Raw genomic sequence first — 12,982 nt, 5'->3', positions numbered from 1 at the left:
TTGATTTTGCACTCCATCCACATCCTCAGATGACTCAGAGACTAGGGTCCTGAATTTAAATAAAGGAGACTACGATGGTATGAGGTGCGAGTTGGGTAGGATTGATTGGGGAATGTCACTCAAAGGGTTGACGGTGGATGGGCAATGGCAAACATTCAAAGATCGCATGGATGAACTACAGAATTTGTTCATCCCAGTTTGGCATAAAAATAAAACAAAAAAGGTGACTCAACCGTGGCTAACAAGGGATATTAGATATAGCATAAGATCCAAGGAGAGGACATATAAATTGGCCAGAAAAAGCAGTAAACCTGAGGATTGGGAGCAGTTTAGGATCCAACAAAGGAGGACAAAGGGATTAATTAAGAGGGGGAAAATAGAGTATGAGAGTAAGCTTTCAGGGAACATAAAAACTGATTGTAAAAGCTTTTCTGGATATGTGAAGAGAAAAAAATTGGTGAAGTCAAGCGTAGGTCCCTTGCAGTCAGAATCAGGGGAATTTATAATGGGGAACAAAGAAATGGCAGACCAATTAAATACATACTTTGGTTCTGTCTTCACAAAGGAGGACACAAATAACCTCCCAAAGATGTCGGGGAACATAGGGTCTAATGAAAGGGAGGAACTGATAGAAATCAGTATTTGTAGGGAAATGGTGTTAGGGAAATTGATGGGATTGAGGGCCGATAAATCCCCAGGGCCTGATAATCTACATCCTAGGGTACTTAAGGAAGTGGCCCTAGAAATAGTAGATGCATTGCTAGTCATCTTCCAAAATTCGATAGTCTCTGGAACAGTACCCATGGATTTGGCGGGTAGCTAATGTTACCCCACTGTTCAAAAAGGGTGGTAGAGAGAAATCGGGGAATTACAGACCGGTAAGCCTGACATCGGTAGTGGGGAAAATGCTAGAGTCCATTATAAAGGATGTAAAGGATGGAAAAAAGTGACCGGATCGCACAAAGTCAACATGGCTTTACAAAAGGTAAATCGTGCTTGACTAATCTACTGGAATTTTTTGAGGATGTAACTGGTAAAATAGATAAGGGAGAACCAGTGGATGTGGTGTATTTGGATTTTCAAAAGGCTTTCGATAAGGTCTTGCATAAGAGATTAGCGTGTAAAATTAAGGCACATGGGATTGGGGGCAAGGTATTGACTTGGATAGAGAACTGGTTGGCAGACAGAAAGCAAAGAGTTGGAATAAACGGCTCTTTTTCCGAGTGGCAGGCAGTGACTAGTGGGGTACCGCAGGGATCGGTCCTTGGACCCCAGCTGTTCACAATATATATTAATGATGATCTGGACGAGGGAACTAGATATAATATCTCCAAGTTTGCAGACGACACAAAGCTAGGTGGGCGTGTGTGCTGTGAGGAGGATGCCGAGAAACTCCAGTATGATTTGGACAGGTTGGGTGATTGGGCAGATGCATGGCAGATGCAGTATAATGTGGATAAATGCGAGGTTATCCACTTTGGTGTCAAAAACAGGAAGGCATATTATTATCTGAATGGCAATAGATTGGGAGAAGGGGAAGTGCAACGAGACCTGGGCGTCCTTGTGCACCAGTCGCTGAAAGTAAGCATGCAGGTGCAGCAGGTGGTTAAGAAGGCAAATGGTATGTTGGCCTTCGCAACGAGAGGGTTTGAGTACAGGAACAAGGATGTCTTGCTGCAGTTGTACAGGGCCTTGGTGAGACCACATCTTGAGTATTGTGTGCAGTTTTGGTCGCCTTAGCTGAGGAAGGATGTTCTCGCCATGGAAGGAGTGCAGCGAAGATTCACCAGGCTGATACCTGGGATGGCAGGAATGATGTATGAGGAGAGATTGGGTCAATTGGGCTTGTACTCGCTGAAGTTTAGAAGAATGAAAGGGGATCTCATTGAAACTTTAAAAATTCTAACAGGACTAGACAGACTAGATGCTGGAAGGATGTTCCCGATGGTCGGGGAGTCCAGAACCAGGGGTCACAGTCTAAGGATAAGGGGTAAGCCATTTAGGACAGAGATGAGGAGGAATTTCTTCACCCAGAGAGTGGTGAACCTGTGGAATTTTCTGCCAAAGAAGGCAGTAGAGGCCAATTCTTTAAATATATTCAAGAAGGAGTTGGATATATTTCTTAAGTCTAAAGGGATCAAGGGATATGGAGAGAAGGCAGGAACAGGGTACTGAATTTGGATGATCAGCCATGATCTCATTGAATGGCGGAGCAGGCTCGAGGGGCCGAATGGCCTACTCCTGCTCCTATCTTCTATGTTTCTATGTTTCGAAGTCTCTCTCTCTCACACTCTCTCTCAGAATGCGTGGTGCAAAAATGTCACCAACAAAAAAAGGCAGGAAGCGGTCGCCTTTAAATAGCGCTCCCCCAGTCCCTTCCCGACTGCAAAACGCTCCCCTCAATCTGTCGTTGCTAGCGGCAGGCGGTAAGGCAGGGGCCGCCACTCAATATCCGGTCCGGGGCGTTGCGCACTGGACTGACGTCACGATCTGCCGGCGCAGGAGATCGTGGTGGTAGTGTTTAGTGCCGCCGCAAAATGTCTAGTTAACTTCGCGAGCGGCGGCAATATCGCCGCGCCCGGGCGCAAGTTGCTTTGCGCCCCATTAGCGCCCTCTTAAGGCGCTAACGGGAGGCGCAAACAACTCAATTTTTCCCCCATAGAGTCCAACACGGCAGATGATAGAGCGGCGTGGGAACTGGGCACACTAACGTCCTGTACCAAAAATAATTACGCTGGCAAGGCAAGTCCCAGCTCCTCAGCTGGGGGTTACTGAGAGAGGTGCCGCAAACAGGCACAAGAAGGAAGAGGGTGAAATATAACTCAGAGGAAAGACAACCATGGCCCCCCCCCCCAGTGGGTGGTTATAGAGCAACACAGGAACAGAGTTGGGAACGATTACCTCCCACTGCTTTGGAAAAGGGGTGCCAAAGGGAGCAAAATATTGAAAATGGAAATAAAAGGATGAGGGAACAAAAAAAAAAATGGGAATCATAGAAACAACTGGAATGTGAGGTTATGGCGCTGACTGCAATTAAAAGATAAAGAACGTGTAGTCACACTGCACTTAGCAGAGCAATCATGTGGAAACAACACAGGCCTCAATACAGATGCAGTGTGTTCTTTTATAACGGCGTGTAATAAACTGCAACACATATTTTGAAGCTTATTATTAAAGGCAGATATAGTTTGGGAGATTTTATTTGCTCAGTTTAGGCAGTGAAGTTGTAATTTGCAAGTACAGGAAACTTTCGTTTAACCGGAGGTTAAATGTCCGGAAAGCTCTATCTACCGGCAAAATTCAGGAGCCGTTTCCTATAAGTTTTTTTTACTTCTCGTTGCTTTTTTTTTTTCCAGTCAGGCTCTGCAAGGTCTAGCCGAAGCTGTTGCTTAGCTACAGAGACGCTTTTAAGCTGCGGCCGACTGTTTTGAAGCTGTTGCTAAGCAACAGGGTTTGTTGCTAGATACGGAGCTCAAAAGCTCCGTATGTTTTAACATTAGCGCTGGTTTCTACAGCAGTTTTGATGGTACGGCACCAGCTCGGTCCCGTCAGTGCCGGATACCAGAAAGTTTCCTGTATATATTGAGAGAAAAGCCAAATACTGCAGATGCTGGAAATCTGAAAGAACAACAAAAAATGCTGGAAATACTCAGCAGGTCAGGCAGCATCTGTGGAGAGAGAAACAGAGTTAACGTTTCGGGTCAGTGACCACTCTACGAAAGGTCACCGACCTGAAACGTTAACTCTGTTTCTCCCTCCACAGATGCTGTCTGACCTGCTGAGTGTTTCCAGCATTTTTCTGTTTTTATATTCTATATTATATATTCTGTGAGTCAAGTTTCTGGAGGTGTGATGAACATTAATAGAAAAAACAGCTCAGGAATAGTGGGACACACAAAGAATTCATTGAGACTTAACCCAGCATGCAAGGCTACTGAATTCTGCTCTTTCCAATGTCATGAGTTGAGATACTTTCAGGTGGTCAGTTGCTTTGATCATAACAGCCCTTAATAAGCTACAGCAGTTTTTTTTTAAAATAAACAAATGAATTTTAATAAAGCAAACCTTGGTTGATTTTTTCCTGTCCCTAATCCAGGGGCACAGAGGCAGCACCCAGGCTCAGATCGGCTAACTCAACACAAATGGGATCTTCCTAATCTATATGACTCAGTACAACACCGGGCAGTGCAATTACCCACTGGGCAGTCGGGGGAGCCCCTGAACTGGTTTTTAAATTGAATAAATAGACTTAGCTGAGGAAGGATGTTCTTGCCATGGAGGGAGTTCAGCAAAGATTCACCAGGCTGATACCTGGGATGGCAGGAATGACGTATGAGAAGAGATTGGGTTGATTAGGCTTATATTCGCTGGAGTTTAGAAGAATGAGAGGGGATCTCATTGAAACTTATAAAATTCTAACAGGACTAGACAGACTAGATGCAGGAAGGATGTTCCCGATGGTCGGGGAGTCCAGAAATAGGGGTCACAGTCTAAGGATAAGGGGTAAGCCATTTAGGACTGAGATGAGGAGGAATTTCTTCACCCAGAGAGTGGTGAACCTGTGGAATTCTCTACCACACAAGGCAGTAGAGGCCAATTCATTAAATATATTCAAGAAGGAGTTAGATATATTTCTTAAGGCTAAAGGAATCAAGGGGTATGGGGAGAAAGCAGGGACCGGGTACTGAATTTGGATGATCAGCCATGATCGCATTGAATGGCGGAGCAGGCTCGAGGGGCCGATTGGCCTACTCCTACTCCTATCTTCTATGTTTATGTTTCACTTCACAAGCAACAGTTTCAGAACAATGCAACAGTGGTGACTCCCCCAAGGACAATCTGAAATACCACTTGGAACAGGACGTATTTTTAATTAATAAACACTTTGTGGAGCCTTACTGTCTACTCTAGGGGTGTAACTCTGAACTAATGCATATCCAGATTGGTGCGAGTACCTTCACCATCAGAGAGGTAGTTGTACCAGAAGAGAGCGGTGCCTTGCACAGGCTTCACCAGCAGGTTGGCTCGGTTACAGTTCTGGCGTGTATCTCGTAAATCCACGTCGTTCTGGATTAAAGACTGAGGAAAGAATTGGAGACAAGAGCACAGTGCATGTCAAGAGTTCCCAGTGCCAATTCAACTTTTTTTTTTAGTCTGACGATTCTTGGAATCCAATATAAATTACCTGAGGGGACTTAACTCGCTGGACTGCAAATACACGACTGCATACTGAACATAGTGCTGACAAAAATATCAGCCATTAATCCTTTACTGGTGGATGATAGCTATATTTATAGTTTGTGTCACAGTATCAAGGGCTCCCCCACACTATTTCTGTTATGAATGACTAATACTGGGATATAGTTACTTGCGTCTGTCAGTACTTCCTCTTGCAGCCATTCCTCAAGGCACTGAATGTCAGCAAGCTATTCAACTATGGGGATAAGGCAAAATCATCGTTGACTTCAATCCTGTCTTCACCCAACATCCTCACACAGGCATTTATCCAGAAGGGGTCAGTGGAGAGTGATCAGAGTAGGAAAGACTGGGCCGATTTTCCCTTCCCTAGTCCAAGGGACATTGGGAGCAACCTGGACGCTTTCTGATCTGTATGGCTCAGTTCCAAGTCAGGCGATGTATTTTTCCATTAAGCCATCGGGCAAGCCTAAATAATAAGGGATTTACAAACAGGATAAATTTCCAGAACAGCCTGCTCTGCTGCAAAGCCACTGTGCTAGTTTTGCAGTGCAAGTACAGTTTTAAAAACTTTTGTCTTGAAGGTTTAATAAAACCGCTAATGGTGCTCATCAGCTGTGCTAACACAGAGGGGTAGAGGCTCCGCTAGTTTCCACCTGTGTTGTCAGCATATGCCGGGTGAAATCGGCCGAACCAGTGCAACAGATCGCAGAAACTCAAACGCAAGTTATGTCAAGCGTAAATCGAGTTTCCATGATCTTCAACGCTGGTTTAGAAATTATTTTGCCTAAAGTCGGCCCCGCCCACAACACTGGCCACGCCCAGATCAAAATAACGAGGATAGCAAGTTACCGCCGATTGCGGCCGTTAGAGGAGGCTCTGCAAATTGAGCTAGTGTACTTTGGCGTACAGACACGTTTTAAAAGTTTTTACATATTCAAAAATATTTAATTTACTAAGAAACTGACTAGTGCACACCAATGAAACTAGTAAATGGTAGTGGTTGTTTTTAAGTCATTTTCAGTGATTTAAAAATCGGGTTACTCACAGGTGGTGGACTAGACAGTCTTATTAAAAATGCTTATTTTTTTTGTGACAAACCCATTTTCAGCTGTATTAATAAAACTGCACCAGGTTACCGCTCTTAAATCTAGCAAGGAATATTTTTAATAGAAAGAAAAAAAAAGTGATTACGTTCTATTACGCTGCCCGAATGCACTGGTTCTTGGAAGATTTGAGATTGTGCAAATGCATTTTTTACGGAAACCTGAACTGTAACCATCCAGCGCCGTTTCAAGCACAAACGGCCCCAGATTTCTCAATAGCGTCCAAAGCAGAAACTTCACCCCAGTAAAGTGCCTTAATGGACAGTTTACTGTTAAGACACTGCTAGGATTTGAACAAAATCTCCCTCCTCGCTGATGCTATAAACTACTACCTAATTTACAGAAGAGTTATAATGGAATGAACCCAGCAGAGATGGAGTGCTGATGTACAGCACTGTAATGTATTTTGGAAGCAATCCTACGACAGAAAATCTCCTCTATACCCATCATGGGAGACTCCGCATTGTGCAAATGGTTGCCCAAAGTCACAATGGCGTCAAACAAGGTGGATGGCTGCCAATAAAGATGCCAACTTAGTGATATCATGGCATCCAACATCCCCTCGTGCTTAAATGGATACAAGTCTGCACAGCCTGGTAGCTTGAGTTCAAACCACTCGGTTTGAAAATGTAATGCCGATTATTCCACTGGACATCAGCAAAAGTACAGAAGCAAACTGGATACAACACAATGTTCTGCTTCACCAATAGGTTCAACTACCTCTATAGTCTTATATTTTACTATCATAAGAACACAAACACTCTCTCGGGTCTTTCGTTTTTATTGATACTATTCTCACCAGTTCCTCTGAACCTTCCTCGTTTTTTTTGTCTTTTAATTCTCCTGTGAAGCACCTTGGGAGGTTTTACTACGTTAAAGGCGCTATATATAAATACAAGTTGTTGTTGTACAGTCTTTCAGATGAGACGTCAAACCGAGGCCCCATCTGCCTTCTCAGGGGGGACGTTAAAAATCCCACGGCACTATTTCAAAGAAGAGCAGGGGAGTTCTTCCCGGTGTCCTGGCCAATATTGACCCCTCAATCAACAGCACGAATGCAGATTATCTGGTCATTATCATATTGGTTTATGTGGGATCTTGCGGTGCACAAATTGGTGGTCGCGTTTCCTACATTACAACAGTGACTACACTTCGAGAGGCTGTAAACATGTTGGGATGTCCTGATGTTGTGAAAGGGGCTATATAAATGAAAGTCTTTTCTCTTTTCTATCATTCTTTCGCAGGACCTCAAAAATCTGTGGGATACCTTACTGCCCTTAATCTTCCCAACATGTCAGTCCCCTAACCACTCAAGTTACCTCATCAATTGTCCTATGGTTCTCACTCTTGGTGGTATCCTGCTCTATGGGCCTTGGCTCTTCAAGGATTCCCAAGAAAGCATCTACGTTTCTCAAGAAAAAAAACCCTATAATGTCAAGAACACCAGCACAGGGCAGCACCTTTAGGAAAGGCTGGAGAAAAATGTAGGAAAAACATGTGATTCGATATATGCCTCGTATCACATTAAATCGCCATCAATGTGTATCTTAAAAGATGCAAATGTTGAGAAACATCCATAAAAACCAAATGATTTTACAGCGAGTATATTTAGATTTAAATACATAATAAACATTGAAACAACTTTGCAATAGCTCCTGCTAAGCTGCGCGGCCCTGCGCAGGCCACTCACCGGCTTTTAAACGGAAGAAACTGCGCCTGCGCGAAAATTTGAATGTGCCGCACAGCCACTTAAAGGGACCATGCATGAAAAAAAAAATGACAGGGAACATTGCTCAGAACTGTGACTGGTAAAGGGGATGAAAGAAAGTGATGAGCATTTCTTTAATCTACACATCACCTCATGGGTTCCCCGGTTACAGCAGTGACTACACTTCAAAAGTACTTCATTGGCTGTAAAGCGCTTTGGGACTTCCTTAGGTTGTGAAAGGCGCTATAGAAAGGCAAGTCTTTCTTTCTTTCTAGCCTCCATGCCATTGTCTTTCAGATGAGAGGATGGCTGACTGGCTCCTGATCACCTAACCATTATATTCCGGATAAAAGCCAATATAACAGCTTCCCCCGATGGCTCCGAAGTAAAGTCTCCGTCTCTGAGCCGTACAGATCAGGAAGGTAGGAAGGTCCCAGGGTCAATCCCCAGTTACGATAGGTTCTCAGTCCGAGCAATGTCAAGGTGCTACATTTGCTGCAGTAATCCTGGATTAGGGAAGGGAAATAAAGAAATAAACTGGCTAGATTTCCACCTGATCATACATAGTAATCCCTACTGGGACTGCATGATTGCAGATGCTGGCTTCAGCAATGCTGGGCTGGGCTGGGCTGTGATGTGATGACCTCCATAGTTGGATAGCCTGCCGTCAAGGCTCGCACAAACAATGACCACTTGGGCAAAGCATTGGTGGGTGCCAAGTCCCTGTGGAATTGCATCCCAGTGACAGACTCCATACTTTCAGGCAAGGAGGCAGAACATGGAAATAAAAACAACCATCACAGCATTCATTTTGGTCGGGACTAATACTTTGATGACAACAAAACTAGAGAACCCTACAAATCAGAAAAAAACGTACCAAAGGCATGTCTGGGTCTCTTGGGCTCAACTTGTACCATAAACCTGTCATTTTAGGTGCTGTGAACTCAGTACATTTTGGTTCTTGTAACATAATGACTTGTCAATAAGAGAAGCAAAGGCTTTTTTCTTTACCAGTTCATCATAGGTTCTATTGTCTGCTACAGGGAAAGCAGTCTCCCCTCCTCCAGAAACATTGTTCAAATAAAACAGCACTGTCACATACCTGGAACAGAAGTGGGGTCGAAGACAGGGTAAGAAGGTAGACATCACTTTGTTAAATAATTTTGAAAAAAGGTGAAAGTCAAGAATATGCAAAAATATTTTACTTTCCTAAACTGGACAAAGCAAACTTTAAACAGTCTGGAAATTTATAAAAACTTTCTGCAATATAGCACTATTCCCTCAGCCCCAGGAACGACCAAGCTCCCAGCCTTAGTTCCAGCAAATGCCTCCGCTGCCAGGTTCAGCTCAAGAGTTTCCTGCTGCCAGTGGCTAGCTTAGTCTTCGCCAGCCTGCTTCAATTTAGGCTTCTGGGTTGGACCTTCAATACAATATTGGTGTAAACATAGAAAAATAGGAGCAGGAGTAGGCCATTCGGCCCTTCGAGCCTGCTCCGCCATTCAATATGATCATGGCTGATCCTCTATCTCAATACCATATTTCCGCTCTCTCCCCATACCCCTTGATGCCTTTTGTGTCTAGAAATCTATCGATCTCCTTCTTAAATATATTCAGTGACTTGGCCTCCACAGCCTTCTGTGGTAGAAAATTCCACAGGTTCACCATCCTCTGAGTGAAGATATTTCTCCTCATCTCAGTCCTAAATGTCCTACCCCGTATCCTGAGACTGTGACCCCTCGTTCTAGACCCCCCAGCCAGGGGAAACATCCTCCCTGCATCCAGTCTGTCTAGCCCTGTCAGAATTTTATACGTTTCAATGAGATCCCCTCTCATTCTTCTAACCTCTAGTGACTACAGGCCTAGTCGACCCAGTCTCTCTTCACAAGACAGTCCTGCCATCCCAGGAATCAGTCTGGTAAACCTTCGCTGCACTCCCTCTATGGCAAGTATATCCTTTCTCAGGTAAGGAGACCAAAACTGCACACAGTACTCCAGGTGTGGTCTCACCAAGGCCCTGTATAACTGTAGTAAGACATCCTTGCTCCTGTACTCAAATCCTCTTGCAATGAAGGCCAACATACCATTTGCCTTCCTAACTGCTTGCTGCACCTGCATGTTTGCCTTCAGTGACTGGTGTACAAGGACACCCAGGTCCCTCTGTACATCAACATTTTCCAATCTATCGCCATTTAAATAATACTCTGCCTTTCTGTTTTTCCTATCGAAGTGTATAACTTCACATTTATCCACATTATACTGCATCTGCCATGTACTTGCCCACTCACTCAACTTGTCTAAATCGCCTTGAAGTCTCTTTGCAGCCTCCTCACAACTCACAATCCCACCTAGTTTCATGTCACCAGCAAACTTGGAAATATTACATTTGGTTCCCTCATCCAAATCATTGATATATATTGTGAATAGCTGGGGCCCAAGCACTGATCCCTGCAGTACCCCACTAGTCACCGCCTGCCACCCTGAAAAAGACCCATGTATTCCTACTCTGTTTCCTGCCTGTTAACCAATTTTCAATCCTTGCCAGTATATTACCCCCAATCCCATGCGCTTTAATTTTGCACACTAACCTCTTATGTGGGACTTTATCAAAGGCCTTCTGAAAATCCAAATACACCACATCCACTGGTTCTCCCTTATCTATTCTACCAGTTACATCCTCAAAAAACTCCAGTAGGTTTGTTAAACACGATTTCCCTTACATAAATCCATGTTGTCTTTGTCTAATCCTGTTGATATTTTCTAACTGTCCTGTTATCACATCCTTTATAATAGACTCTAGCATTTTCCCTACTACTGATATTAGGCTCCCTGTTTTCTCTCTCCCTCCTTTTTTAAATAGTGGGGTTACATTTGCCACCCTCCAATCTGCAAAAACTGTTCCATAATCTAGAGAATTTTGGAAGATGACAACCAATGCATCCACTATTTCCATGGCTACCTCCTTTAGTACTCTGGGATGTAGATTATCAGGCCCTGGGGATTTATCAGCTTTCAGTCCCATTAATTTCTCCAGCACTATTTTTTTTACCAATACTAATTTCCTTTAATTCCTCTTTCTCACTAGACCCTTGGTTCCTTAGCATTTATGGGAAGTTATTTGTTTCCTCTTCCGTGAAGACAGAACCAAAGTATTTGTTTAATTGTTCTGCCATTTCCTTGTTCCCCATTATAAATTCTCCCATTTCTGACTGTAAGGGACCTACATTTGTCTTCACTAATCTTTTTCTTTTTACATACTTGTAGAAGCTTTTATAGTCCGCTTTTATGTTCCTTGCAAGTTTACTCTCATACACTATTTATCCCCTCTTAATCAATCTCTTGTTCCTTTTTTGCTGAACTCTAAACTGCTCCCAATCCTCAGGCTTGCTACTTTTTCTGGCAACTTTATATGACTCCTCTTTGGATCGAATACTATCCTTAATTTCTTTTGTTAGCCATGGTTGGGCCACTTTTCCTTTCGTGTTTTTGCGCCAGAATGGAATGTATAACTGTTGCAATTCATGCATTCATTCCTTAAATGTTAGCCATTGCCTATCCACTGTCATGCCTTTTAATGAAGCTCCCCAATCTATCATAGCCAACTCACTCCTCATACCTTCGTAGTTTCCTTTGTTTAGATTTAGGACCCTAGTTTCGGATTGGACTTCTTCACTTTCCATCTTAATGAAGAATTCTATCATATTATGGTCACTCTTCCCTAAAGTACCCCGCACAACAAGATTATTAATTAACCCCTTCTCATTGCACAATACCCAATCTAGGATAGCCTATTCCCTAGTTGGCTCCTCAACGTACTGGTCTAAAAAGCCATCTCGTACACACTCCAGGAATTCATCCTCCACAGTATTATTGCTAATTTGGTTTGGCCAGTCTATATGTAGATTAAAGTCACCCATGATTACTGTAGTACCCCTTGTTACATGCATCTCTAATTTCCTGTTTGATGCCATCCCCTACATTACCACTACTGTTTGGAGGCCTATAGACAACTCCCACCAATGTTTTCTGCCCCTTGGTGCTTCTTGGCTCCACCCAGACTGATTCTACATCTTGATTTTCTGAGCCAATATCCTTTCTCACTATTGCTCCGATTTCATCCTTTACTAACAATGCCACCCCACCTCCTTTTCCTTTTCGCCTGTCCTTCCTAATATCGAATATCCTTGGATATTCAACTCCCAGCCTTGGTCACCCTGCAGCCATGACTCCATAATCGCAATTATATCGTATCCGTTTACATCTATTTGCGCTGTTAATTTGTCTACCTTATTACAAATGTAAAATGGGCAATATTGGATCAACTGCCCATTATGTACCCTGCTCGGGCAGGGTGTGTAAAAATTAGCCAATTTGATATCGCCCGTTTAATGCCCCCATCAAAGATGACCGTTCTGGCACATGTCCCGCTCCAACTAGCTTTAAAGCTGTCGGGCTTTTACTGTAGTTGGACACAGGGCCGAGGGCAGGCTTTAAAAACAGCAGGTCCTTGTACGCTCTGTAAATGGCCAGTCTTGCTGTAAATCATACAACAATATTAGCTGCTTTATTGGGAGCGGTTTGCCAACTACCGATTCTCAATTTTGTACCTCCTTGATTGCCATTTCTCATTCCTGTTTACTACTTGTCCTCTACCTATTCATTTGTGATTTATTGCTGTTTTATGAATGGCATTTGAACCAGTAAGGTGCAAGTGTTACATGTACTTTGCATATGTAGTTGTGACACTTTCAGATGCGACATTCGCACACTAGACACCAGGGTATATTTAAAGGCACCTTGTAAAATCGACAAATTATTCCCAACCAAGTTCTCTGTAGACCTAATTTAATGAAGTCCATCAGCCTCCCAACCTATTTTAAAAAGGGATAGGTATAGTAAGAACAATGCTCAAGGATATAAGTTAATATTCATACTATGATACAGAAAGAAAGCATATTTTAATGTGCAACATCTT

General features: G+C 43.3%; 1 protein-coding gene across 1 annotated transcript in view; it reads right to left on the bottom strand.

The window, feature by feature from the left end:
* Positions 1 to 12,982, bottom strand: part of LOC147111305 (transmembrane prolyl 4-hydroxylase-like) — a 65,342-nt gene that overhangs the window by 7,829 nt on the left and 44,531 nt on the right. The window contains exons 7-8 of the mRNA XM_086002066.1: positions 9,022 to 9,112; positions 4,956 to 5,079 (exon numbers count right to left, since the gene is read on the bottom strand). Of these exons, the coding sequence (XP_085858192.1) occupies positions 4,956 to 5,079; positions 9,022 to 9,112 (215 nt within the window). The remainder of the gene's footprint in view (positions 1 to 4,955; positions 5,080 to 9,021; positions 9,113 to 12,982) is intronic.

This window comes from Somniosus microcephalus, chromosome 11 (assembly GCF_052327205.1).
Source record: "Somniosus microcephalus isolate GS21.2 chromosome 11, FLI_Smic_1.0, whole genome shotgun sequence".
In the NCBI taxonomy this organism is placed as follows: Eukaryota; Metazoa; Chordata; class Chondrichthyes; order Squaliformes; family Somniosidae; genus Somniosus; species Somniosus microcephalus.
Note: the sequence above shows the minus strand (reverse complement) of the source record. Positions and strands in the feature narration are given on the sequence as shown.